At 42.2% G+C, this 26,462-nt stretch overlaps 1 protein-coding gene across 4 annotated transcripts in view; it reads right to left on the bottom strand.

Moving 5' to 3' along the window:
- The window catches only part of GRIA3 (glutamate ionotropic receptor AMPA type subunit 3), a 388,948-nt gene that overhangs the window by 122,709 nt on the left and 239,777 nt on the right, over window positions 1–26,462 (bottom strand). For all 4 annotated transcript variants that reach the window (XR_013272428.1, XR_013272422.1, XM_077478276.1 and 1 more), the window contains exon 4: window positions 10,734–10,921. Coding sequence is in view for 2 of the 4 variants with exons in the window: in XM_077478276.1 (XP_077334402.1) it covers window positions 10,734–10,921 (188 nt within the window). In the remaining 2 variants the exon portion in view is untranslated. The remainder of the gene's footprint in view (window positions 1–10,733; window positions 10,922–26,462) is intronic.

The following is a 26,462-nucleotide window of genomic DNA, read 5'->3' as shown; positions in this document are numbered from 1 at the left end:
ATTTTTTCTGGGAGAAGGACTGTGCAGAAAGCGCTGCAAAAGATGACTGCTGAGGACGATGTTGAGGCCTATCTAACAGTATTTGAGCGCGTGGCTGAGCGAGAGAAGTTACCAGCCGCTGAGTGGGCAGAGGTAATTGCGCCCTATTTAACAGGTGAACCTCAAAAGGCCTACTATGACCTCAGTGAGCAAGAGGTTAAGGACTATACTCGGCTAAAAGAGGAGATGCTTGCCCGACTAGGAGTTACTACTGCAGTCCGTGCCCGGAGGGTACGCAACTGGAGCTACAGTCTGGACAAATCAGCGAGGTCCCAGATGTATGACCTAATCCATTTGGCAAGAAAGTGGTTGGAGCCAGACACTTCTACTCCTGCACAAATCCTAGAGAAGGTCGTGATGGATCGCTACCTCCGAGCCCTTCCTACTGACTTGCAACGCTGGGTGGGACAAGGTGATCCTAAGAATGCAAACGAACTTGTCAACCTTGTGGAGAGGTTCCAGGCGACTGAGGACTACCTCCGTGATGTTCCTGCAGCATCTTCACCTCCCCGGAGCGCCAGATCTGTGCCGTCAGCTGGTAAGAGACTTCCATCTATTGGGGGAGTGTGGAGGGGTGCTGATGGGGGGAAAAGGGCTCAAGTGATGTCTCAGGGACAAAAGACTGGTGATGGTCCCGGGTGGCTAAGGGGCTCTGAAAAGGACTCCTTGCCAAAGAGACCAGGCCCTATCCAGTGTTGGAGATGCCATGAGGCGGGACACGTGTCGGCCCATTGCCCTCTTACCTCTGAACCCATGGAATGTGACGCTAGCCGGCGTCAGTCGCTATTTGCGGAACCATCTTGTGCTGCAGTTCCTGGACTAGAGACTGAACCGCAAATCTGCGATATTACAATCAATGACTTTCCTGTTAAAGCGTTAATGGACTCAGGAAGCCTTGTAACCTTGGTGCATGCTAGCCTGGTGACTGGGGACTTAGAGTCTAAAAAGCATATGAGTGTTGTGTGTATACATGGTGATACAAAAATGTACCCTATAGTGCTGGCTAAAGTCGGGACTGAACAAGGCACCGTACAATATGAAGTGGGTGTGGTTAAAAACCTCATGTATAATGTAATATTGGGGCGCGATTTTCCATTATTCTGGGCTCTCTGGGAAAAAAGAAAAATCCCCAAAAGGAGTGAGGATACCTCTAAGGGGGTTGCCTGGTCCACTGTGAATGATAAAAGTATGCAGGATGAAAATGACTGTTTTCCTTTACAGGTCCTGGCTGGGGAGGAGGAGGCTCCTCCCACTGAGCAAAATATACTAGACTTAGAGGTGTCTAGCGATAATTTTGGGACTGCACAATTACAGGACCCCACTCTCAAAAATGCGAGAGAGCAGGTTGCTGTTATGAACGGGGTACCTCAGGAACCAGATGCTGAAAAAAGATTTCCACATTTTTCGGTGACTAATGATCTTTTCTATAGAGTCAATAAGGTTAAAGATGAGATTGTGGAACAGCTTCTGGTACCTAAGCCGTACCGGCGTCAGGTGCTTGACATGGCACATAACCATGTTCTTGGGGGACACTTGGGGACTGACAAAACGCGAGAGAGGGTTCTCCAGAGGTTTTTTTGGCCGGCCATATATGATGACATTAAAAAATACTGTGAGTCGTGCCCCACATGTCAGGTTAGTGCCCCAGTGTCACATTTTCGCAGTCCTTTGGTTTCGCTCCCTATTATAGAGGTGCCTTTTGAGCGTATTGCCATGGATTTAGTGGGTCCCATTGTAAAGTCAGCTAGAGGACACCAGTATATTTTGGTAGTCCTGGATTATGCGACCCGCTATCCTGAGGCTGTACCCTTAAGAAACACTGCATCTAAAACAATTGCACGTGAGTTGTTTTATATGTTCTCTAGGACTGGGATCCCCAAAGAAATCCTAACTGACCAAGGTACGCCATTTATGTCGAAAGTAATGAAGGAATTATGCAGACTATTTAAAATCTCACACATCCGTACCTCTGTGTACCACCCCCAGACGGACGGATTGGTGGAGAGATTTAATAAAACTTTGAAACATATGTTGAAGAAAGTGGTGGCAAAAGATGGTCGTGACTGGGATCATTTATTACCCTACCTCATGTTTGCTATTAGGGAGGTGCCCCAAGCGTCCACAGGGTTCTCACCATTCGAGTTGGTCTATGGTCATCACCCTAGGGGTCTACTAGACATTGCAAAAGAGACATGGGAGAATGAGTCCACCCCATACAAGAGTGTTATTGAGCATGTAGCACAAATGCAGGACCGTATAGCCACTGTAATGCCCCTGGTAAGGGAACACCTCCAGAGAGCTCAAGAGGCCCAAAGTAGAATTTACAACCGGTCCGCAAGAATCAGGACATTCAACCCAGGCGATAGGGTCCTTATACTAGTCCCCACTGTTGAGAGTAAATTCTTGGCGAAGTGGCAAGGTCCTTATGAAATTGTTGAAAAGATCAGTGAGGTGAACTACAAGGTGCACCAACCAGGTAGAAGGAAGCCTTTCCAAGTTTATCACATAAACTTGATCAAGCCCTGGAAAGACAGGGAATCCTTGGGGGCGACAAATACTGTTAATAATTTGTCACAACCAATCCCTCCAGTCAAGGTAGGTGATACTCTATCAGTGTCACAGAAACAGGAGGCTCAGGAATTTTTACAGAAAAACAAAAACAAGTTCTCTGACCTCCCAGGGCGTACACACCTCATCCATCATCACATTGAAACTGAGCCTAGAAGCAGAGTAAACCTTAAGCCCTATAGGATACCCGAGGCACGAAGGGAAGCCGTATCTGCCGAGGTAAAACGTATGCTTGCTCTGGGGGTAATTGAGGTGTCACAGAGTGAATGGTCCAGCCCAATTGTGCTAATCCCAAAGCCCAATGGAACTTGGAGGTTCTGTAACGATTTCAGAAAGTTGAATGAGATCTCCAAGTTCGATGCGTATCCTATGCCCAGGGTAGATGAGTTGATTGAGAAGTTGGGTAACGCCAGGTACATAACCACCCTCGATCTCACAAAGGGCTATTGGCAGATTCCACTTTCTGACGAGGCTAAAGAGAAAACTGCTTTCTCCACCCCTGATGGGCTATTCCAGTATGTAGTGATGCCGTTCGGGTTACATGGAGCGCCTGCAACTTTCCAGAGGTTGATGGACTTGATTCTGCGACCACATCGTGATTACTCAGCCGCCTACCTCGATGATGTGGTCATTTTTAGCCCTGATTGGGAAAGTCACCTCTGTAAGGTACAGGCCGTGTTGGATGCCATAAGTGATGCAGGGTTGACCATAAGTGCCGAGAAGTGTGCTCTAGCCCTAGAAGAGGCCAAATATCTGGGCTACATTGTTGGAAGAGGATTGGTTAGGCCACAGCTAAATAAAATTGAGGCAATACAGAATTGGCCTAGACCCCTGACAAGGAAACAGGTTAGAGCTTTCCTGGGTATTACGGGTTATTACCGTAGATTTGTGCCGAACTTTGCCTCAGTTGCTGCTCCGCTAACTGACTTGACAAAGGGCGGAAAGACAGCAATGGTCACGTGGACCCCAGAGGCCGAGGAGGCTTTCCAAAGCCTTAAGTCTGCCTTGTGCCAACCACCTGTGTTAGTCACCCCCGATTTCAGGCGAGAATTTCTGGTCCAGACAGATGCCTCTAGCACAGGCTTAGGTGCAGTACTCTCACAAGTAGTGAATGGTGAGGAGCATCCGGTGACGTACTTGAGTAGAAAACTAACCCCGGCCGAGAAAAATTATGCCATTGTGGAGCGAGAATGTTTGGCAGTGAAGTGGGCCCTAGAATCTTTAAAGTATTACTTGCTAGGCAGGAAATTCAAGTTGGTGACAGACCATGCCCCCCTAACATGGATGAAGTTAAACAAGGAGAGAAATGCAAGAGTGACTAGATGGTTTCTCTCCCTACAAAACTTTAATTTCACTGTGGAACACAGGCCAGGGAAATTACAGGCAAATGCTGACGCATTGTCAAGGGTAAGTTGTCTGTGGGGACAAAAGGCTCAGCCCTCCGGTCTGAAAAAGAGGGGGGGGATATGTAGACATGTCACTGGAGAAGTGATCGAGGGGGTGTACATCTCACCTAGGTTGCTACACAGTGTGAGATGGTAAATCCAGGATGGATCAGTTTCTCAGCAGCGATATGCTGCTGAGTTGTTATTTAATTTTGCCGGGCCTGGGTTTATATGGAATGGCAGGTAGGTTTGGTAGAGGGACCTGTCATTCCACATCCCCCGATCCAGTTCTGGGTTTGGGATCAGGTGAGCTTGGATCCTAATTAGCCTGGGAAGCTAAAGGCTCTGTAGGGTCTGCAGGTGATTGCTTCTCAGCCAGGGAATGAACAATCTGTGTGTTGAAGGAAGCTGCAAGCACAGCCACTGCTGGAGCTAAAACTCACCCTGCGATATCCAGGCGAAAGACGCTGTGTTTGTAAGTGTCAGATAGGTGAGCAGAACCTGTTAGTAAGCGCCCAGCCGGGCTAGGTCTTTTATTTTTGTTGTACTTAAAAGCACGGTGTTGCTGTATACTTTTGTTTGCTGGACTGTTTGTACCACGAATAAACGCCAAGATCTGCTTTATAAATTCCAAGTCTGCTGTGAACTGTGTCCAAACACACCCTCCCCCGGGAAGATCCCTTACAATATATATATATATATATATATATATATATATATATATATATATATATATATATATATATATATATATATATACATACATACACACACAGATAGAAAGATAGATAGATAGATACTGTAAACTTGAGAGTTATGTCTATAACCCTCTCCTCCAGTCCCTACACAGGCTCCCAATTGCCAAGCGAATTAAATTCCAAATACTAACCACAACATACAAAGCCATTCACAACTGTGGCCCAAGCTACATCACCAATATTTTCTCCAAAAATCACCCAAAGCGTCCTCTCCGCTCCTCTCAAGACCTCCTACTCTCAAGCTTCCTCGTCTCCTCCTCCCATACTCATCTTCAGGATTTCTCCAGATCCTCTCCCATCCTCTGGATCTCGCTACCTCAACCTGTCCGGCTATCCCCTACTCTTGCTACCTTCAGGTGATCCCTGAAAACTAATTTCTTCAGGGAAGCCTAGGACACCTCCAGCTAATATTTTACCACTTCCATCAGCTCATTCCCCACAGTTCCAACCTTTTGTACCACCTGCCCCACCCTATCCGATTGTAAGCTCTTCTGAGCAGGGCCCTCTTAAATCCTCTTGTATTTTATTGTATTAGAACTGCATTGTCTCCCTTTTATATTGTAAAGCACTGCGTAAACTGTTGGCGCTATATAAATCTTGAATAATAATCCACTTCATGTGTATACATACAGTACTACATTTTAAAGGCGTAGCAATTTTTGAAGATGTTGTTCCTATTCTTATTAAACTGAACTGTCAGGATAGAAAGTTTGGAGCTGACTTGCTGTTAGAGGGGGCAAGAAATTATTATACAACTGTACCAGTTGTTCTTTAAAAACTGTTTCATAACTGCTAACATGTTAAAGTGGAGGGCCACCCTGAAAAAAAAAATAGATTAAAAATGAGAAAAAAATCATTAAAAAAAAATTAAATTTTTTTTTCTTTTTACTTACCAGAAATGCCTGTTGCTAGGCACATCATCCTAATCTGCCTCTTCCTCCTCCGCGGAGATCTTCTTTCTTCTCTCCTCCATGCGGCGTCTTCTGGGTAATGGGTCGCGCTGTGTTCTGGGAACTGTATGTCCCAGAACACAGCGCGCCCCATTCACAAAGTGCTGCGCGACTCGCGCATGCGCAGTAGGAAACGGGCAGTGAAGTCGCAAGGCTCCACTGCCTGTTTCCCTTAGATAGAATGGCGGCGCCGGGACCCGAGAGCCGAGGGACGGGTCGGCCTCGGGCGGCCGACATCGCGGGCTCCCTGGACAGGTGAGTCTGCTTATTAAGTCAGCAGCAACAGTGTTTGCAGCTGCTGACTTTTAATTTTATTTTTTTTAAACCGGCCCTCCTCTTTAAGGCCAATCCACACGTATATTTTATACAGTAAACATTATAATGAATATTGCTACCACAAAAATTGTTTGCGTTTTGGAGATAAACATACTTCCTTTTTCATTGCTTAGATCATTCTGATGAATAAATCTCCAGGCTCAAAGGTACATAGAAATGCAAACCTTTTTAATGACAGAAGTAATCAGAGTTGTTTACTCTTCCAGCTAAACAATATTCAATAATTAAGCTTTCCTTCAAACCACAATCTTTATCAATATAGATGAGCCCTGACACCCTACAGGAGACATGTACTTGGCTGTAAAGCCTGGAGGTCAAAGTCAATTGAAATCAAGAATGAATTGCTCTTGTGAAAAGATTTAGTGTTTGGAAACAAAGCTTAAAGCACATAATAACAATGCACAAGCCTTTTTTTTGGGGAATGGTGGGTGAAACCTTACCATTACGCTTCTAAAAAATACATTTAAAATATTTTCCTTCTTTTTGCTCACTTTGTTGCTTTATTTTATTTAGCTTGTTTTCTATTTGAATAAAGTAATAAATTAGGCGTCACAACAGCAGCAACTATGCTTGCTCCTTTATTTAGTGACATACATTGCATAACTAAGAGAATTTCTCTTAACACCTATCTAATAACAAAAAACAAAAACAAAGAGTTTATATATTGTAGTTTACTAGTTATATTATGCATTGGCAGCATTAGTTTTCATTTTTAATACATTTTTTCTTGTTATTTTCCCCTAGTAATCGTTCCATTCACACACGTTCTTCTTGGCTACACGTATTTCTCTATGGTCTCTATGGTGGGAGCTATGGTTGTCACACAGGCGGCACTTGAAACATGCTTGACATTGATCACCTCTATTGCATGGAGGATGATGCGATTACTAGTTTGCAAAATCATTTTTTTACTGTCTTTTCAGTTCAAAGACGCGACAGGGATGCTGCATTTCTGCCGAGATAAACAGGCAATTTCTGTACTTACTGAAAATGTTCTTAGTCTGAAAAAAGAAAATCAACACTGCCACCACAACTTGGGATTGGAAAGCTACACTATGTTCCATTCTTATTTTTGGGTTTATATTTGCTCTGTCAAAGTAGAAGTCCTCTGTACCTAGTGGTTAGGTCCTTTGGACTGGACTGGTTTCTTAGTTCAGTGACATAAAGGAGGAACAAAGTTAGTCATCAAAAAGGCCTGATAAGAACAGGGGTGCTTTGTAAAAAATAAAGGAATTATTAGTGCGGTCCAGTGGCGGCTGGTGCTGCAATCTTTTTTTTTTGGGGGGGGGGGGGGCGGCAAACAAACCACCCATGTCCCTGTGCCCCTAATGGACAGGGTGCCACTGGTGTGGACTACTTTGGAGTGAGAAGACTACATGTGAGTAGGATACTGGACCTGTGGTGGCTTTTTAACAAGAACATTGAATTGAGAGTGAAAGAAAACATAAAAAGAATGGTTGTGACTTATTTTTCACTTGTAAAGGTTGGTATTTTTCCATATTATTCACTCCGTTAGCTTTTCAACTCCCTTAAAGAGGACGTGAACCCTGATGAGTTTACTTCCTCTTTCATTCCCTGCAAAGGCAAAGCATATTGGACTACTGTGCATCGCATAGTAGTCCATTATGTGTCACTTACCTGACACAGGAACCAGCAATGTCACCGTTGTCCCCTTGTGTACGGAGCCTCCATCTTCTTGGTGGGTCTCGCTGCTTCGGCGCTGTCATTCGACGGAGCCGCGGTGACGTCACTCCCGCACATGCGCACGGGAGCCAGCACTCGCGGCACATTGCCGTTAACAGCTGCTCAGTGCAGCGGTGCCTGTTTTTTGGCAAATATCTCCTAAACCGTGTAGGTTTAGGAGATATTTCTTGGACCTACAGGTAAGCCTTAATCTAGGCTTACCTGTAGGTCAAAGTGGTTTGTGAGGGTTTACAACCACTTTAATGTGCCATGAGAGAAGCTATATAGCTATTTTATGTGTTCATGTGGAGTTGCCTCATGACCACTATTTCTTCCTGTGTGGGACTGTAGCAGTTGGTATTCTGCTGTATGGACACTCTGGACCAGGGGTCTCAAACTGGTGGCCCTCCAGCTGTTGTAAAACTACAAGTCCCATAAGGCATTGCAAGGCTGACAGTTACAAGCATGATTCCGACAGGCAGAGGCATGATGGAACTTGTAGTTTCACAACAGCTGGAGGGCCACCCGTTTGAGACCCCTGCTCTGGACATTTTATAAATTATCATGACAAACTATAGCCAATGACTAGCTGTTCATGGTCTTTGATTTTGCTCACAAAATCCATTCAGGCATTTATCAGTGGTAGTGGAGGTGCCTTGACATTATCTAATTTAGCATCCTCAGGGGATGTGGAGCTAGAACGCAGAGTCGTCATCATCAAGATAGGGCAATCACAATCAATCAATTTACAATCAATCAGTCTACAGTAACAGCATGAACATACAACATAGCAACATAGCAAAAAGTGCACTAAGAACGCATACATGTTTTTTTTAAAAAAAGGTCTCTGATTTTTATTTTTTTATTTTAAATGGTATGTGCTAAGATTAGGGTTAATACTTTGCAATTTATCAAACATGTTATGAAATGATCACTTTCAGAAAAAAAACATATTTCTGTAAATTTCTGTTTAAATGAAAATCTATTGACTGCAGTTGAGTTTTATTTATGGATTTAAATGCAGCCTACAAATGTTGTGCAGTGCTTATACTAATGCTTTTTAAAATACCAGCTGGAATTCAAAAATTGCAAAGTAAATGTCTATGGGTGAGTTCTGTAATTGCAAAGTTTCATTTTTCTCTGCTAACCAGCAGGTATTAGAGAGGATAAAGAGTAGGTTTTACAGAAATCCAGTTCATGGTTACATGACCCGAGGACATTATATGTGACCTGATGTCAAGTGAATGCAGTCACTCTGCCTTGTGGAATTATACTTCACATTTGACTTTAGCTTATGTGACCGGCACAATGCCCCGACTTTCTGTTTGAAACAGATTAATATATTTTTGCACTTGTTGTTGTACGTAACTGACTTCTTTCTCGAATGCCCTTGAAATTAATCAAAGCAGGCCTAATGTTACAGTTTAATACTTTTGTAATCGTTTTTATAATCTGAGAATGCCTATACATCTTCCTATCAAATAAGCAAAATGAATGACAGTCCAAGAATCATACAAAAATTTGGATTATAAATTGGTTAAAATGGATAAAAAATATTTTCAGTCTTCCAGATCCCCCCCCCCCCTTTTTTTTTAATTCTTTATTTTCGCAATATAGTGATCCAATGTTCCATATATAACCCTTTCATGACTAAGCCTATTTTTGGCATTTGGTGTTTACAAGTTAAAATCCATAAGTTACTTGGAACCCCCAAACATTATATATATTTGTTTAGCAGAGACTCTAGAGAATAAAACGTCGATTGTTGCAATATTTTATGTCACACGGTATTTGCGCAGCGGTGTTTTAAACGCAACTTTTTGGGAAAAGGGACACTTTCATGAATTAAAAAAAAAACGAAACAGTAAAATTAGCCCAATTTTTTTGCATAATGTGAAGGATAATGTTACGCTGAGTAAATAGATACTAAACATGTCACACTTTATAATTGCATGCACTCGTGGATTGATGACAAAGTACGGTACCTAAAAATCTCAATAGGCGGCGCTTTAAAAAATTTTTACGGTTACCAGGTTAGCGTTACAGAGGAGGTCTAGTGCTAGAATTATTGCTCTCGCTCTGACGATCGCGGCGATACCTCACATGTGTGATTTGAACACCGTTTACATATGCAGGCGCGACTTCCATATGCGTTTTCTTTGCTTTGCGAGCTCGCGGGGACGGCGGGCGCTTTACATTTTTTTTTAATTTATTTAATTTATTTTAAAATGACTAAATTGTTTAAAAAAAATAAATAAAATTGATCACTTTTATTGCTGTCACAAGGAATGTAAACATCCCTTGTGACAGTAATAGGTGGTGACAGGTACTCTTTATGGGGGGATCGGGGGTCTAAAAGACCCCCCTCATCCCTCCTTTACACTTCAATGTATTCAGATCGGCGAAAACGGCGATTCTGAATACCATATATTTTTTTAAACCGGCGCCATTGGCAGCCAAGTAAACGGGAAGTGACGTCATGACGTCGCTTTCGTGTTTACTATTAGGATAGGTTCCTCCCCAGCAGCCGGAGGCAGCGGATGTGGAATCGGTGCTCCCGATCGAGCGGGAGCACCGGTAACAGCAGCGGGAGGCGGCGAGAGGAGGGGACGTCCCCTCCCGCTCCTCCGGCACAACAGCCAAGCGGCTTTTAGCCGCATCGGTTGTTATGGCTGGATAGCCAATCGCCCGCTGGAAAAAACGGTACCGGGATGATGCCTGCAGGTGCGGGCATCATCCCGGTATACCCCCCGGAAGCTGAGTACGCACATCTGCATACGCTCCGCGGGAAGGGGATAAACACCTCCACAACTCCATCTTATATTTAACACAGAAACATTCATCATTTAATGGTGCCTTAATTTTTTCCCTTTTTTCAAGAAAGAATAAAAACATCTGTAAGTGAACAACATCTAAAGTGTATAGGAAAAGTAAACATTGGTACCTCTTATACTTGTGTTCAGAATGATTGAAAAAAAATAAAATAATGAAATTAAAAAAAAAAACAGGTGTACCTGCTCCAAAATTGTATTTATTCTCTCAACTTCACAGTCTATTACAAATCTTTTCTCCTGACGTCTGTCCATTTCCTCTATGATGCGTTTATATTCCTGAACATCTTTTATATTCCCTACCGATCGGGCTGTCACTTGCCAGTTGTTCTGTACGGCTGCCTCCATAATGGCCTGGAGAATGGAAAATCCTGGAGAAGAGAAATGACACAATCAGACTCTTTATTGTTAAGAATATGAAAAGAGCACTTTCAGATAAAAAGAAAACATTACTGCAAATGGTTTTCTGGAAGCATACATCACGCAGGCACGTTGGTTCCTCCCTATCACTTCATGGCCTGCTTTCCCAATGTTACACCATCTAAATACCTTCTAGCAGCACATATATCTATATATTCTCTCTGAGTAATAGGAATAACAGTAATGAGTGTATAAACGAACATTTGAAAAGAACCGAAGATTAAGAAGTAAACAGAAGCCATCCAGTTGTTGCGCATAGCTCTGTTTACTGATGACACAGCTTCAAAAAGTCACAGCAGTCAATCGCATGGGTTACACCTACTATTATGCAAGAAAAGAAAAAAAATGTGGCTGGTATGTCCTTAGTAAATAAGGCACCTCATCCCAATGAATGAATACAAAAAGAGGCAGCAAGGAGGGGATTATTACGGTGCCATAAATAGCTCAACATCAAATTTAGAAAAAAATAAAGTAAAAAAAGTGTATTATTACAATATATTCAAATCTGGTTAAAAGAGCCACGGATACAGTGCATAAAGAGCCACGGATACAGTGCATTTAATCACATGTAAGAAATATAATAAATAAATGGCAATATTCTGTTTGACCAGAAGAATGATGGTACATTGGTTATTTAATTTTTATTTATTTTTTTACCCACATTATGTTACTAAATGTCTTAGCCCTTGTACACACGGTCGGACATTCTGACAACCAAATCCGTTGGATTTTGTCTGACAGATTTTGTCTGAAACTGTTGCCTACACACGGTCGGACAAAGTTGTCGGACAATCCGATCGTTCAGAACGTGAGGACGTTATTTCGTTACGATGGGACTACGTTCAGGCTAGTAGCCAATAGCTTTGGTCTAGGAATTTGATCTGAACATGCGTGGCACTTTGTCCGATCGGAATTCTCTACACACGATCGGACAAAGTCCGATCGGATCATGTTGTCGGAAAATTTTATAGCCCTGCTCTAAAACTTTGTTGGTCGGATATCCTGACAGAAACAGTCCGATGGAGCCCACACACGGTCGGATTATCCGATAACACGGTCCGATCGGACATTTTCCGTCGGAATGTCCGACCGTGTGTACAAGGGCTTAGATCTGGTTCCCACCCATGTGTTTTTTGATGTTTTTTTTCAGAAACGCACTACAGTTCAGCTGCTGGAAAGGGTCCAGGACCTTTTTCAACGCTTAACGTTGAAAAGTTCAATATACTTCAACGGAGAAGCTGCAGAAAAGCAATTTCTGTTATTCTGTAATAAAAAAACAAACAAAAAATGTCTGCGAGTACAAAGAAATATTGACACTTACATGATATGGCTAATTTATGAGTTTGAGTGTTTCCAGTGCTATTAGGCCGGGTTCACACTGGTACAACAAACACTCCGACATTGGGAGCTCATGTCGCATAACGTGTGAAAATCAATGTTTCCCTATGGGAGCCGTCTTAACTGGTCCGACAGAAGTCGGTCCGGCTTTGAAAATGCTCCCTGCACTACTTTGGTCCGACTTTGATCCTACTTCAGCCCAATGAATATCACTGAAGTCGGGCAAAAGTCAGATCGCTGTCTTAACTGATACGACTTTCGAATTCGACTTGTGCTCTGATGATTTTGAAAGGGAACTCCATGCCAAAAAAAAAAAATGGCCCTTTGGTCTGGTATGGATTTTAAGGGGAACCCCCACACTGAAAAAAATTGCATGGGGTAAAAATCCATACCAGACCCTTATCTGAGCACGCAGCCCGGAAGGTCAGGAAAGGGGATGGAGACGGGCGAGCGCCCCCCCCCCGAACCGTACCAGGCCCTCAACATGGGGTGGTGGGTGCGCCCCCCCCACCCCAAAGCCCCTTGTCCACATGTTGATGAGGATAAGGGCCTCTTCCCGATAACCCTGGCCTTTGGTTGTTGGTGTCTGTGGGCGGGGGCTTATTGGAATCTGAAAGCCCCCTTTAACAAGGGGGGCTCCAGATCCCTGCCCCCCACTCTATGTGAATGAGTATGGGGTATATCGTACCCCTACCCATTCACCTAAAAAAAAGTGTCAAAAACAAAACACAGTACACAGGTTTTTAAAGTAATTTATTAAGCAGCACAAGCATCTCTTCCGAATTCTTCTCCCCTCTCTGGCTCTTCTCCCTTTGTCTTCTATCGGGTCTCCTCTGCTGTCTCCTCCACTGTCTTCTCACTCTTTTGTTCACTCTTTTGTCCGGTCTTCTCCTCTGTCTTCTCCTTTTGTTCTTCTTCAGATGTTGACTTCATGCTGTCTCCCACTTTAATGCCGGGTGCGCAGTGTGCCACTACTTATATTGACATGGGGTTGGGTCACCATGTGACATCATCCTGAGGCCCCGTCCCTTATGACATCACTGCCCAGGGCATGATGGGCGGTGAAATCATAAGAGGCGTGCCCCTGATGACCATGACCCATGCCAATATAAATAGTGGCACACCATGCACCCGGCATTAGAGCGGGAGAGAGCATCGAGTCAACATACGAAGAAGAACAGAGGGAGAAGACAGCGGAGAAGACCGGGCAAAAGAGTGAGCAAAAGAGCAAAAAGACAGTAGAGAAGACCCAGCAGAAGATAGCAGACAGAGGGAGAAGAACCAGAGAGAGAGAGCAGAGAAGAACCGGAGAGGGGATTAGAACTGCCAGAGGCAGAAGACGTCAGCGGAAGACACAGAAGAGCTGGAGAGGGGGAGGAGATAGGAAGAGACAACGGAGCTCCCATAATAAAATACTTTAAAAACATGTGTAGTGTGTTTTATTTTCAACAATTTTTTTAGGTGAATGGGTAGCGGTACAATGTACCCCATACTCATTCACATAGGATGGGGGACCCCTTGTTAAATGAGGCTTCCAGATTTCGATAAGCTCCCTGCCCACAGACCCCGGCAACCAACGGCCATGGTTGTCGGGAAGAGGTCCTTGTTTCCATCAACATGGGGGCAAGATGTTTTGGAGTGGGGGGACCAGGGCCTCCCATGCCCCAAAGCACCCAACCCCCCCATGTTGAGGGCATTCATCCCGGTACGGTTCAGGAGGGGGGTGCACGCTCGTCCCCACCCTCTTTCCTGACCTGCTGGGCTGTGTGCTTGGATAAAGGTCTGGTATGGATTTTGTGGGGACCTCCATGCCGTATTTTTGGTGTAGGGGTTCCCCTTAAAATCAATACCAGACCAAAGGGCCTGGTATGCTCTTGGAGGGGGAACCCATGCCGCTTTTTTTAACATTTTGCGTGGAGTTCCCCCTAAAGATTCATACCAGACACAGTGCCTGGTATTGTCAGGGATCAAAGTTGGATCCCTGTTCATTGAAGTTGGACGCATGTCGGATCCAAAGTGGTATGACTGTCTTGTAGTACCAGTGTGAACCCGGCCTTAATGCTGCATCAGCATGTTATACAGCACAGTGCTTGTGCTGTGTCATTTGGCCCCCTTTAGCACCTAAAAAACCTGGCTGATCCTGCCAGTTTCTACCCTCCCATCTCTGCACTGACTCCCATGTATCAGGGCTGCTGAGCTCTTACAACGAAGTCAGTACATGCCTCTGTTACCTGTCGCCTGCTCTGCATCTCCTGTGTGCTCTCCCCCCTCCTTTCACCATTCCCCTCTCTGCCTCACAGTGCCCCGATCATCTCCTGCTCTAAAAAAACACAATATAGTTGCCTCTGACATAGAACAGTAAGCTCCCCCGTGAATGTATTTTAAAAAAATGTGCTGTATAATAGCTTACTTCAGAGGGCCGTTCAGCACTCATGTGACTGCCCATGGTCTTCCCCCTCTTCTCCTCTTCTCGGCTGACGTCAGCAGGGGTTTCCCAGCACCTCCCCCTGCAGCTATCGCATTGGGAGAGGAGACAAGCAGGCAGTCAGCTGAGTACCAAATGGCACTCTGAAGTAAGCTATTATACAGCACATAAAAAAAGGCATTCACTGGGGAGCTTACTGTGATTTATCAGAGGGAACTGTAGAAAAAAAATTACATTAAAAAATATTTGAAAGAACTGTGAGTTTCCAGCCTTATAGCAACAGTTCGGGCTGGGCCCTTTTCTGTTGCTGCATGACTGTCTTTATGCACAAAGCAGGTCCATGGTTTGATCTAAGTGGTGTAGAGGAACTTGTGTAGCTGACACAGACCCCTGACCTCAAGCTTATTAAACACTAATTAAGTAACAGGTGAACATCAGTATCTGACCTCACAAATGCTCATTTAGCTGAATGTGTTAAAATACTCACGGCCAGACTCCAAAATCTTGCAGAAAGACTTCCCAAAAAAGTGTAGGTTGTAGTAACTGTAGGAGGTGGGGCAACTGTATATTAGTACTTTTTGGAATAGGATGTCCAACAAGCTTATAGAGGTGGCCAGATGTCCTCACGCATTGGATCATATAGTTCAGCTATCATTTTGAGCAGTTTTTAACTTAATGCCCCTTTGCAAAATCAAAGTACTCTTAATTAAGTGACAGTTTACCAACCCCAAAAAGGTCAGTACATGCAATACTGATATTATAAAGATGTTTTTTTTTCCAGAATGCTTCATGAGAACATAACTTAAAGACCTTTAAAGTCCAAATCTAGCCAACTCTTTTTATTTAATTTTAGTGTAGTGTGATAAAGTTAAAACCTCTATCGGGTTTTATTACAGAGCCCATATTGGGGAGATTTTCTCTTGGTTTACAAAGCAGCAGTACTCCTGAACCTGTCAAACACCCTCCTAAGCTACCATGGTAATATTTCAAACATACGATTGTCAAATATCTTTTAATTTCTTAAAGATTTAGCTAATTATTTTGGTTATATTCCAAGCCAGCTGAACATTAGACATGTATTTGTTAATGATTCTGCTAAAACATGTGTAGATGCCAGTAAATCTTGACTTTGAAAGTTCTTGGCTTATTAATCCTACATGGCCCATTGGCATTTACTTAATTGGCCTTCAAGCCGTAATGGGGTTATCCTAATGTGACCCAAGTAAGCTAGGCATTGTTCAAGCAATAGACTTTTTTATGCACACTATTCTTTCAAGGCTTTTTAAAATTCAATCAACAATAAAAAACTGTAACCCTTTCCTACACTCTCCATTCTGTCCGAAGCATGAATAAAACATTGTAAAGAGGAAAGGATCACCACTACTCCTGACTAGCCCAGATGAATACACAATGAAGAGTTGCCTCAGCCTACATTTCCCCATCAGACCCTGATGCATTTCACCCCGGCTTAATTTAGGGTGTGTGGTTTGGTGGAGACATGTATACTGAGGCCGTTTATTCGCCTGGGCTGGTTGGGAGTAGTGGTGAGCCTTTCATTTTTTAAATTTACTAACCCCCTGGATTGGTACCGGGACAAGCCTGCGCCCCATGTTCTGGGACACAGGAATGTGCCTTTATCTCTACCTTGAGCAGTGCTATAAGCAATCAATAGAATAAGGGAGACACAGCAGCGCTCATCTGAGTGCAGTATGTTAGAACAAGTAAATGATACATTTATTCAAGTTAAAAATCCAACTCATAGAGCAAGGAGTTAAAAGCAGGCTAGTCACAAGGTAAGCCTTTTTTTGTCCTGGTCCATATAGCCGGCGGTGTGGGGTGCTGCTGTTGTCTCACTAACTTCAGAGGTTTCTAAGGCTGATCACAGGAGCGCACGCTCCAAATGCGTGCCTGACGGCCCCATGTCCCACTTCCAGTGACATCACAGCTGACGAGGAGATGACTACCAGCTTGACTCGGAGTCGAGACAGCAGCAGCGACCAACATCGCCAGCTATCTGGACCATGACAAACAGCGAGGCCTCCCTTGTGCCTAGCCAGCTTTTAACCCCTTACTCTGTGAGTTGAATTTTTAACTTGAATACATTTATCATTTACTTGTTCAAACATACTGCACTCAGATGCGTGCAGCTGTGTCTCCCTATTCTATATCTACAGATATCTACAGAGTTGCTCCCTCATCCACAGCTGGCTTCAACTCTAGAGCGCATCTGAACTTGTTCTTAACCCATTCGCGCTCAAACTGAAATTCTCCAGGGTCTAAGTCCCCCCAACCACTGGATTTTATCATCAGGAGCCCTATATAACCACTTTAACTTATAGCCTCGCTCCCCACCATACGTTTCTCTCTAAGCACCACTATACTCCCCCTCTTTTTTCCCCATAAGCAAACAAACATTTTGCAGTGAAGAAAAAAAACATTGTATAATATTATATTTGGAAAAATAAATCAGAACATGCTCATTCACTTAGCTGTGAATGAGCACAGTAATTGAATGTCCAAAATGACAACTGACACAACTCCCTTACTACTGGTAAGGGAGTCTGAATATGTGCATGTCTATTTGCCTGCGGTTCTGCCTTAAAGCCAACTCTAGCCAAAACTGTTTAAGCTCTATGTGGAGTGGGGATGGTTTAGAAGTTCCATCTACAGTATGTCTGTCTGACCCTCCTTACCTCCAGTCATGTCACCAACTACCATCTCCCTGTCCAATGAGAATGTCTTGACTGGCTACCGAAGCGAGTTGGCAATGTGCAGGCTTAGTAATGAACAATCCTGGATTTGAGGGCAGATCACAAAAGTAAGATGGCAGCTTATTAACAGTTTATCAGTATCCTAGCTGACTGGAATCAAATGTAGTAAGCTGTTAGATGTGTGGACAAAATGTTTAACAGGTACCATCTCCTTACATTTATTTGAGAACAATTTTCTTTCTGCCTGTCTGCTTATATACCATGGCACAGAACCAATGTGTTAGGAAAGAGTGGTGATTACAACAGAGAAGGTAGTCATGTTTGAAGGTCAAAAAAACTACCCAGTGGTCAGTAGATCATGTGACAACTGCCTTTATTCAGAGCAGGTATGTGCATTTCTTCCAATTAATTAGATCAATCCATTTATAAGGTTTTTTTTTATGTTGTGTTGACCAGCCGGCCTAAGGGAACACAAACTATATTTGGCTTTGGCCAAGGATTCAAGAAAAAGTCAGGCCCCCGGCATTAAAGTTAAATTAAATGAATGGCATAGTAATAAGGTATGAATATTGTCGGTAGCAAGCATCTTGTGGTGTTTTCTCTTAGGAAGGCCATACATTACACATTTTTTTTTTCGCTGAACGCTAAGTGCTGATGGGGCAATCCTTCCCACTGCACTATTGTGTTTTGCTGGCAGGGAGTCTTCCCTGATGGCAGAATACAATAAGTGTTGTTGGCTATAGCCAATGGTACTGATTGAATGGCACAACTAGCTAACCCATACATCAAAATGTGGCTGAACTCTGCTGAACTAGCTGAATTTCAATCCATTTATGGTCAATTGAAGGCAGAAAGCATTTGTAAACATTTAATATCAAGTACAAGGTCATACACAGCACACATTTTTTCTAGACATGTGTATGTATTAGGTCACACAAATAAAAATTAAAAAAAAAGCAAGATAGCAGAGCTCTCATGTGCACTGCTGTGTAATTGGTGATGATATTACTTGCTACAACATAATCAAAAGTAAACACAATCAACCCAAGATAGTACAGGCTCAATGATTAATGCAATATCAATGACCTTGCAATAATGAGCACGTACAGGAATAATACAATATGTATGAAATACCTGTGCTTGGATTTTATCTCGAAATGCGTTTTCAGTTAGACAGTACGCAAGACGCTGCCCCTTTCGAATCTATATATACAGGTTTGTGCTAAATACAGATACAAAAATAGAATATAGTTGTTTAAATTCTATGAAAAGAATATACTATGGTTAGATGTTATATCCTCTCAGCACCGTTAGCAAAATAGACAGATGCACAAACAAAAGTTGAACTGCATGTTCTGACTTGCACTCGGAGTTAGGCAATCTGATATGTTTGGCGTAGACTGAAAAGTTGAATCATTGTGTACACTGGTTGGGGGTGAGCAAACAAAGCCAAACATGTAATGACCTTATGGCCCACGTTTTACCCCAATGGCAATGTTGGAATCTTGCCATATAGGTTCCTGTTGTGATCAAATTAGGTCTACAGAGACCTTTTCCAGTTGATAATAGGCTCTTGTGTGGGCATATTTACTGCAAAACTAAAGCAGCGGTCAAAGTACAAAGTGTATGGTTAACAGTCAGAACAGAAGGGTTTCATGTGAAGTGTAATTCAGAAAATTGGACAGCAAAGACAATGTTATTTTTAATGCATACTCTCATACAGGGCAATTGTGAAAGATTATTCACCTGACTACCATTTTTTTCAGGGTAAGCAGCCCAACTAAGTGATATACAATAATCAAGCACAAGTTGATAAACAAACTGTGTTGACGTATTATACCTATTATGGCAAATTCATTTTTATATGATTGTATTGGAATTTTAATTGGAAAAAACAAGAACTTTCTTCAACATATTCTATGGGTCCTGAAGCTGATTTCTGAAGCTTTCTGAAGTTGTCGGTCAATCAGATTGTTAAGTGCACAACAACTTTGTACACAAAACATGTTATTATCAGTAATGTAGTAGCATTGCCGCTCCAAGTTATTGTTTTATAATGTTTTTTTAATGGTGTATTTTAAGACCGAGTGCTTTGGCGTCTGAAGAGACTGTTTATAAATGATGTTTATGAAATCATTTTAATGAGAATATATGAGTGACAAGAAAGACAGATGAAATATTACGTATTTTTACAACAAACAATATTTTTTTGTGCATGGTTTGAAAAAGTTTTGCTATTCTGCATATTAAATGGTATAAAATAACAATTTCTTCCAAAAGATAAGAAACACACATTCGGTAAAACATGACCAGCGGTCCAGCTGTATATGCCCAGCTTTGCTGTTTTCCCAACCTGTCCTAACATATTACTAAGACCATATTCACACTAGTGCAGGCATCATGCAGTTGCATGTTTATGCTCAATTTGTGCACGTTTTTGCTGTACACATATAGGGCAGCCCATTCATTTTGATGGACTGCCCTATGCATGACAAACATGTCAAAGTTGTTTTTGCAGCTTTTTCAGCATTGGGCTTCCCACATTTTTTTAACTGTGTGGTTTAAGTAATTTGTCGTGCATTTTTCCATGCAAAAAATGTGAGTCTGCTTGCTGTATTTGGGATGGCTATAAAAAAAAAATGGCAAATGGGACATGTTTTTTTTGCATGCATTCACAAAACTCTCAGGTGTGAATGCAGCCTAATGACGCGTACACACGATCGGACATTCCGACAACAAAATCCATGTTTTTTTTCCGACGGTTGTTGGCTCAAACTTGTCTTGCATACACATGGTCACACAATGTTGTCAGAAATTCTGAATGTCAAGAATGTGGTGACGTACGACAAGCCGAGAAAATTGAAGTTCAATAGCCAGTGAGGCTCTTCTGCTTGATTCCGAGCATGCGTAGAACTTTGTGCGTCAGAATTGTGTACACACGATCGGAATTTCTGACAACGGATTTTGTTGTCGGAAAATTTGAGATCCAGATCTCAAATTTTGTGTGTCGGAAATTCCGATGGAAAATGTCCGATGGAGCCTACATACGGTCAGAATTTCCGACAAAAAGCTCCCATCGAACATTTTCCATCTGAAAATCCGACCGTGTGTGCATTAGAAGACATGTTTTTCAGACTTGCAGGTATTCAAACAGCTGTATTATTTAATCACAACCTAAAGCTTAACTCCAGCCAAAGTTTTAGTTTTTGGGTAGAACAGTGCAAAGTTTAATTTAAAGTGTATGTATAAACTTCAAAGGGGTGTACATCAAGGGGGTGAATAAAGTTTAGGAAGGCAGTACATTTAATATGAAGCCAAGGTGAAGAACACAGGGACATGACCTCAACTAGCAGGCAGAAAGTTCACAATGAATCTTAGAAAGCATTATTTTAACAAAATAGTAGTTGATGCTTGTAATAGACTTCCAACAGAGGTCGTGAGTCATTCAACAGTAAATTGATTCAAACATGCTTGGGGCAAACAGATCCGGACGCAGACAAAAAGAGTAAAAAAAAAAAAGATATATGAATAAGAAATGCAATCTAAAATCTTATGTTTTTCTCTCTTTTTCCTGTTGGGGAGATTTTTCTTTTCCTTTTATTTCAGAATCAAAACAGGAAGAAACAGGATATCTCTACTAAGAAAGGGCCATTCCCCTCTTAGCCCTTGTACACACGGTCGGAGATTCCGACAACCAAATCCGTCGGATTTTGTCCGACGGATTTTGTCCGAGTCTGTTGTATACACACGGTCGGACGAAGTTGTCGGAATGTCCGATCGTTCAGAACGTGATGACGTTATTTCGTTACGACGGGACTATGTTCAGGCTAGTAGCCAATAGCTTTTATGTAGGAATTTGATCTGAGCATGCGTGGCACTTGGTCCGATCAAAATTCGCTACACATGATCGGAGTATGTCCGATCGGAGCATTTTGTCGGAAAATATTTCCGGCAAGTTGCAAAATTTGGTCCGATGGATATTCCGACGGAAACAGTCCGATTCAGACCACACACAGTCGGAATATCCAACAAAACGCTCCGATCAGACACATTCCGTCAGAATCTCCGATCGTGTGTACAAGGGATAAGAAATGTGCCATCAGAACAGAGACCTTCGGTGGAACATTTTCGCTTAATTCCTGCTTTGGTGACAACTGTAAAACTTCATATTTTCCATCATTTTCTGTCTCGATAACAATGGTCACCAGGACTAATAGAAAGGATGAATTCAGCTAGGGACAGTGCTGAATTCGGACCTGAAAATGGACCAGAAAACATACGGGTGAAACCCGCATGAAATTCGCACTAGTATATACCCAGCCTGAATGCTAACACTTCACTGGGTGAATTTGTTTTGGCTTTTATAGCTACACCTTATTTCTTTCAGAGCACATTTGAAAAACCCTGACTTACAACAAAGTTGCCCAACTTGATGGTTGGAACCCCAAATAGGGTCCTAGAATAAGATTTTGAAAGCCCAATATTGTTAGTTTTGTTTGGTCATATACACTACATTATATATATATATATATATATATATATATATATATATATATATATATATATATATATATATATATATATTTTTTTTTTTTTTTTTAGTATATATGTCACTAAAATATCATATACACTTTTATTATTTCAAAAATAATTACAATATTTTTACATCTGCTGCTTTTATTAGGTAATACCCAGTGATTCTGCAATGAAGGTCCTAATTCAGGCATTACAGCATTCTGTCCCTGTAATATGGTGGCAGTAGGGGCACTTGAAATTTACCTTACCTAAAATAAGTGAAAAAATATTAACATAGCAATCATACGTGATTTGGGTGATAAACAACCTCTCACCACACAATAATGACCAAATAACAATTGCAAAACGAATTAATTAAATAGACTGTATCTTCACGGTTGGGTGTTTTTCGTGTCCAAGTCTTGGTGAAGGGATTTCTCACTAATTTCAGAAGATCTTATTATATTCTGGCATATGAATATAGACGAAGTTTATCACAAATTTTTTTGAAGAGCTCAATCACTGCATGGACTTTGGTTATATGCTGTTCTTCATTATCTAATTGGGACTATTTAATTATTTAGTTTTGCAATTGTTATTTGGTCATTATTGTGTGGTGAGAGGTTGTTTATCACCCAAATCACGTATGATTGCTATGTTAATATTTTTTCACTTATTTTAGGTAAGGTAAATTTCAAGCGCCCCTACTGCCACCATATTTCAGCGAATTAAGTTTCTTATTATAGTTCTTTTCCAGGGAGAAGCTTTAAGGTTATCACATTGTTAGTTTGATTATTAGATTATTTATAATTTTGTATCACAAAGGATTGTAGTAAGTGGCGCGGAGTTTATTTGTAGCTGGTATCAGCCGCATGTACACATTTGTTCTGTCCCTGTAGCCCAATGTCTCTTTCTATCAGTGGTAACTCCAAAACACAATACATAGACATAATTGTAGTCCACATAATCATAACCCACCATCAGAAATATGATGCAGACATTGCTGGAAGCTTCAGTAGATCAACACTGGTATGCAACAAAGGATGAAAAAAAAGGTGAAAACAATTATTTAATTTAAAGGATAAGTTGATAGATGCACATGTTTTTGGAGGTGAACCCATTGTGACTCTATTACGTCAGACTCCTGGAGACACTTCCTGCAGCTCTCTGTCTGTACCTCTGCAGGAAGAGTGAATGAGTTATGAGCACTTGGGTCGCCATGCTTGCAGCTCATTCAAACTAGAAGTCTGCCTGTTGCAGTGGTAGATTAGATTTATAGTTTCTACAAGATACAAAAGAGGAAAAGGGACGACCACGCTCTTTCATCAGGCCAATCAGCTGATTGGCCTGATGAAGGAGCGCGGTCGTCCCTCCACCATGACCCGAGCGCTCAGGAAACGCGTCGCCAGGAAATGACGTGATAGCCGCGTGTCCTGCTTGCCACAGTGTTCCAAGCCTCGCTTTAGGATTACACACTCTGCGTCCACTACAGCCGGCAAAAATTGAACATCTAACAGTGGAGACGCCTAGAGGTGCAAGAGGACATTTGCGGACTGGATTACAAACATGACGAAATGAATCAGATGACCCCTATTTTTAATGCCCGTTTGTTCATGGAATATGTGAGTGCAAATCTTTTTGCTTATTAATAAATGTGTGAAACTTTTTTAAAAATCTGCACCTCTTTTGTATCTTGTAGTAACTTGGGAACTTGGTTTCAGTTCCCCGACGGTGGCAGCCCTGTATGTGGAACTTCTCCATAAAAGACTAATACACACCAGTGGACCAGATTATAAATATATACAGAGCCCTACTGTATATGTCTCTATGTAGACAGTCCTCAGTTTTTGGGTAATATTATATTTGGCTTTTTGCGCCTTTACTTGTCTTGTCCTTTAGATTTATAGTTTATTCATTCACAGATCTCTGGCGAACTTATCCTTTAAAAACTTGGGAATTGTTAATGGTACAGAGGGGGAAATTCAATAAAGCATTTGCAATCCTTTTCTGGTGCATGAACCCTTTAAATGTCCCGCACCTTATTCAGGAAAGCATTACAACAGTTTTGGTAACCCCTTCTCACCCAACCCCCGCATCCCTTTAACTGGGCCTTGATGCCCGGGTGGGACAAACTTCCTGATCACAAGGCCACTGTGATTAGCCGACACAGTGGTCACTTGATTGGAAGCAAACCCCACCAACTCCAATCATGACTAGACACCTAGAGCTGTCTATGGCAGCTTGGTCACTATGCTGAGAGCATGTATTGAGCGTGCTCTCAGCACACAAACCTCAACCTTCCATGAACGCATATGTGGCAAGTGTTGTCATTAGAGCCTACTCTCTCTTGCTGCTGCACATAAGTGTTAAGTGGGCAGCAGGAGGTTAAAGGAGTTGTAAAGCCAGAAGGTTTTTATCTTAATGCATTCTATGCATTAAAACAAAAAGCCCTCTGTGTGCAGCAGCCAACCCAGCACCCCCAATACTTACCTGAGCTCCATCTTTGTCCAGCAATGTCTGAGACTCTCCCTCCTGATTGGCTGAGACACAGCAGCGGTGCCATTGGCTCCCATTGCTGTCAATAAATGTCAGTCAGCCAATCAGGAGAGAGAGGGGGCGAGGCCCCGTCACAGCTCAATGACTGAATGGACACACAGAGCTGTGACTCGGATCAGGTGCCCCCAAAGCAAGCTTCTTGTTGTGGGGGCACTCGATGGGAGGGAGGAGCCAGGAGAGACGAAGAGGGACCCGCAAAAGTAGGATCTGTGCTGTCCTGTGCAAATCCACTGCATAGAGGAGGTAATTATAACATGTTTGTTATTTTTATTGAGAAAAAAATGAGGCTTTACAATCACTTCTGACTTTTGCACCACATTAAACATTTGTCATTATGTCTGTGACAATTTTCTTGCCAGCTCAGAGATAAGCAAAGACCAATGCTATGCTGGTGTACAAAGAATGCTTCTGTGTTTTATACTTTATGTTTTTACAGTGCAGGGAAGCCATTTTCACACACACAGGCTGAGGAACAGAGAGTGAAGATTTATTTCCTAGCCTTGCAGAGTTTAAATCGGATTGAGTCTCAGCCAGAGCAGTCATCCATCAGCAGGACATGCACCTTACTGCCTCTGTGTATGGAAGTGAGGGCAGCTGATTAGATTGTTCAAATGAAATAAACAAAATATTGCTAAACAATTATTTGACTGCAATGACTATGCAAACAAACAATTGCACAAAACTATTTATACACAAATCAGACCAATCTAAATCCCTTTTGATAAAAGAAATCTTTCATCACCCCCTACTATCCAGCAGGCTCCAACGTGTTCTGAAGTCAATAAACTACTATTAGAGGACAATGGCACATTCAATGCACCAAGTGACAGATGCTTGATTAACCAATTTTTCTCTAATGACTGTGCATTGCATGCACCTGTAGTCTTGTGAGCTTGGCCAGACTTTGGTATTACTGAGCAGCGATTATACCGCTCCTCGCCAGCAGTGAACGAATCATCGCTATTGCAGCAGATCTGTTAACCTCCTATTCTAAATGCGGTAGTAAATTTGCTGAATGTTCTGATAGGAAGGTGTATTTCATAGGCAGAAGAATGGATTAATTAAAGCTATGGGTCAAAGAATGTCACTCATTGCTAAGTACCTTCTTGCTGATTTGTAGCCCTCTCACAAAGAAAGGTTATGTTTGGGTCAGTACCACCAGATATGTGATATATTTATCATATTTTGCAAGCACCGGCAGTGTACATGGGAGTTTGAGCGAGACATCTGTTTCAGTACCACTCAGCACCTGCACCATCTGGTAAGTAATTTGTAGTTAATTTGCTGGGCTTTGTCACCAATTCAATTTGTGTATATAGTGTACATTTCAATATTTCCCACACCGTCAAGTATTAATATGTGCTTTTACATTTGGACTGATCTTTAACAGTTATGCCGCGTACACACGATCAGAGTTTTCATTGGAAAAATCTTGGATGGTTTTTCCGAGGAAATTCCACTCAAGCTTGGCTTGCAACCGTCAAGAAAATAAAGTTCAATGCTTCCGATCATGTTGCGAATTGTTTCCGAACATGCATAGGAATTTTGCGTATCGGAATTGCTACAGACGATCTGAATTTCCAATCAGAACTTTTTCCCATCAGAACTATAAAGAACCTGCTCTCAATCTTTTGCTAATGGAAATTCCGCTAGCTAAAGTCCGATGGAGCATAAACACGGTTGGAATATCCGACCAAAAGCTCTCATCTGACTTTTGCTAGTGGGATTTCCGATCATGTGTACGGGGCTTTAGTGTATTCTGTCATTACAGATGGCTATTTAGGTGACATAACTGGATCAGAAAGGTGCTACAAGACAGTTTTCAGATTCGGCATGTATTGAAGATAATGCGCTAGGCCCACACGCCCTCTGTGCTCTTCTATGCTTTCAGTTCATTTGGACATCCCCAGTCTTTGGAGGGCAACGAGCCGTGCATTATCTACATAG

Source organism: Lithobates pipiens, unplaced genomic scaffold (genome assembly GCF_037356315.1).
Source record: "Lithobates pipiens isolate NorthernLeopardFrog02 unplaced genomic scaffold, aLitPip1_a1.2 Scaffold_1, whole genome shotgun sequence".
Lineage (NCBI taxonomy): Eukaryota > Metazoa > Chordata > Amphibia > Anura > Ranidae > Lithobates > Lithobates pipiens.
Note: the sequence above shows the minus strand (reverse complement) of the source record. Positions and strands in the feature narration are given on the sequence as shown.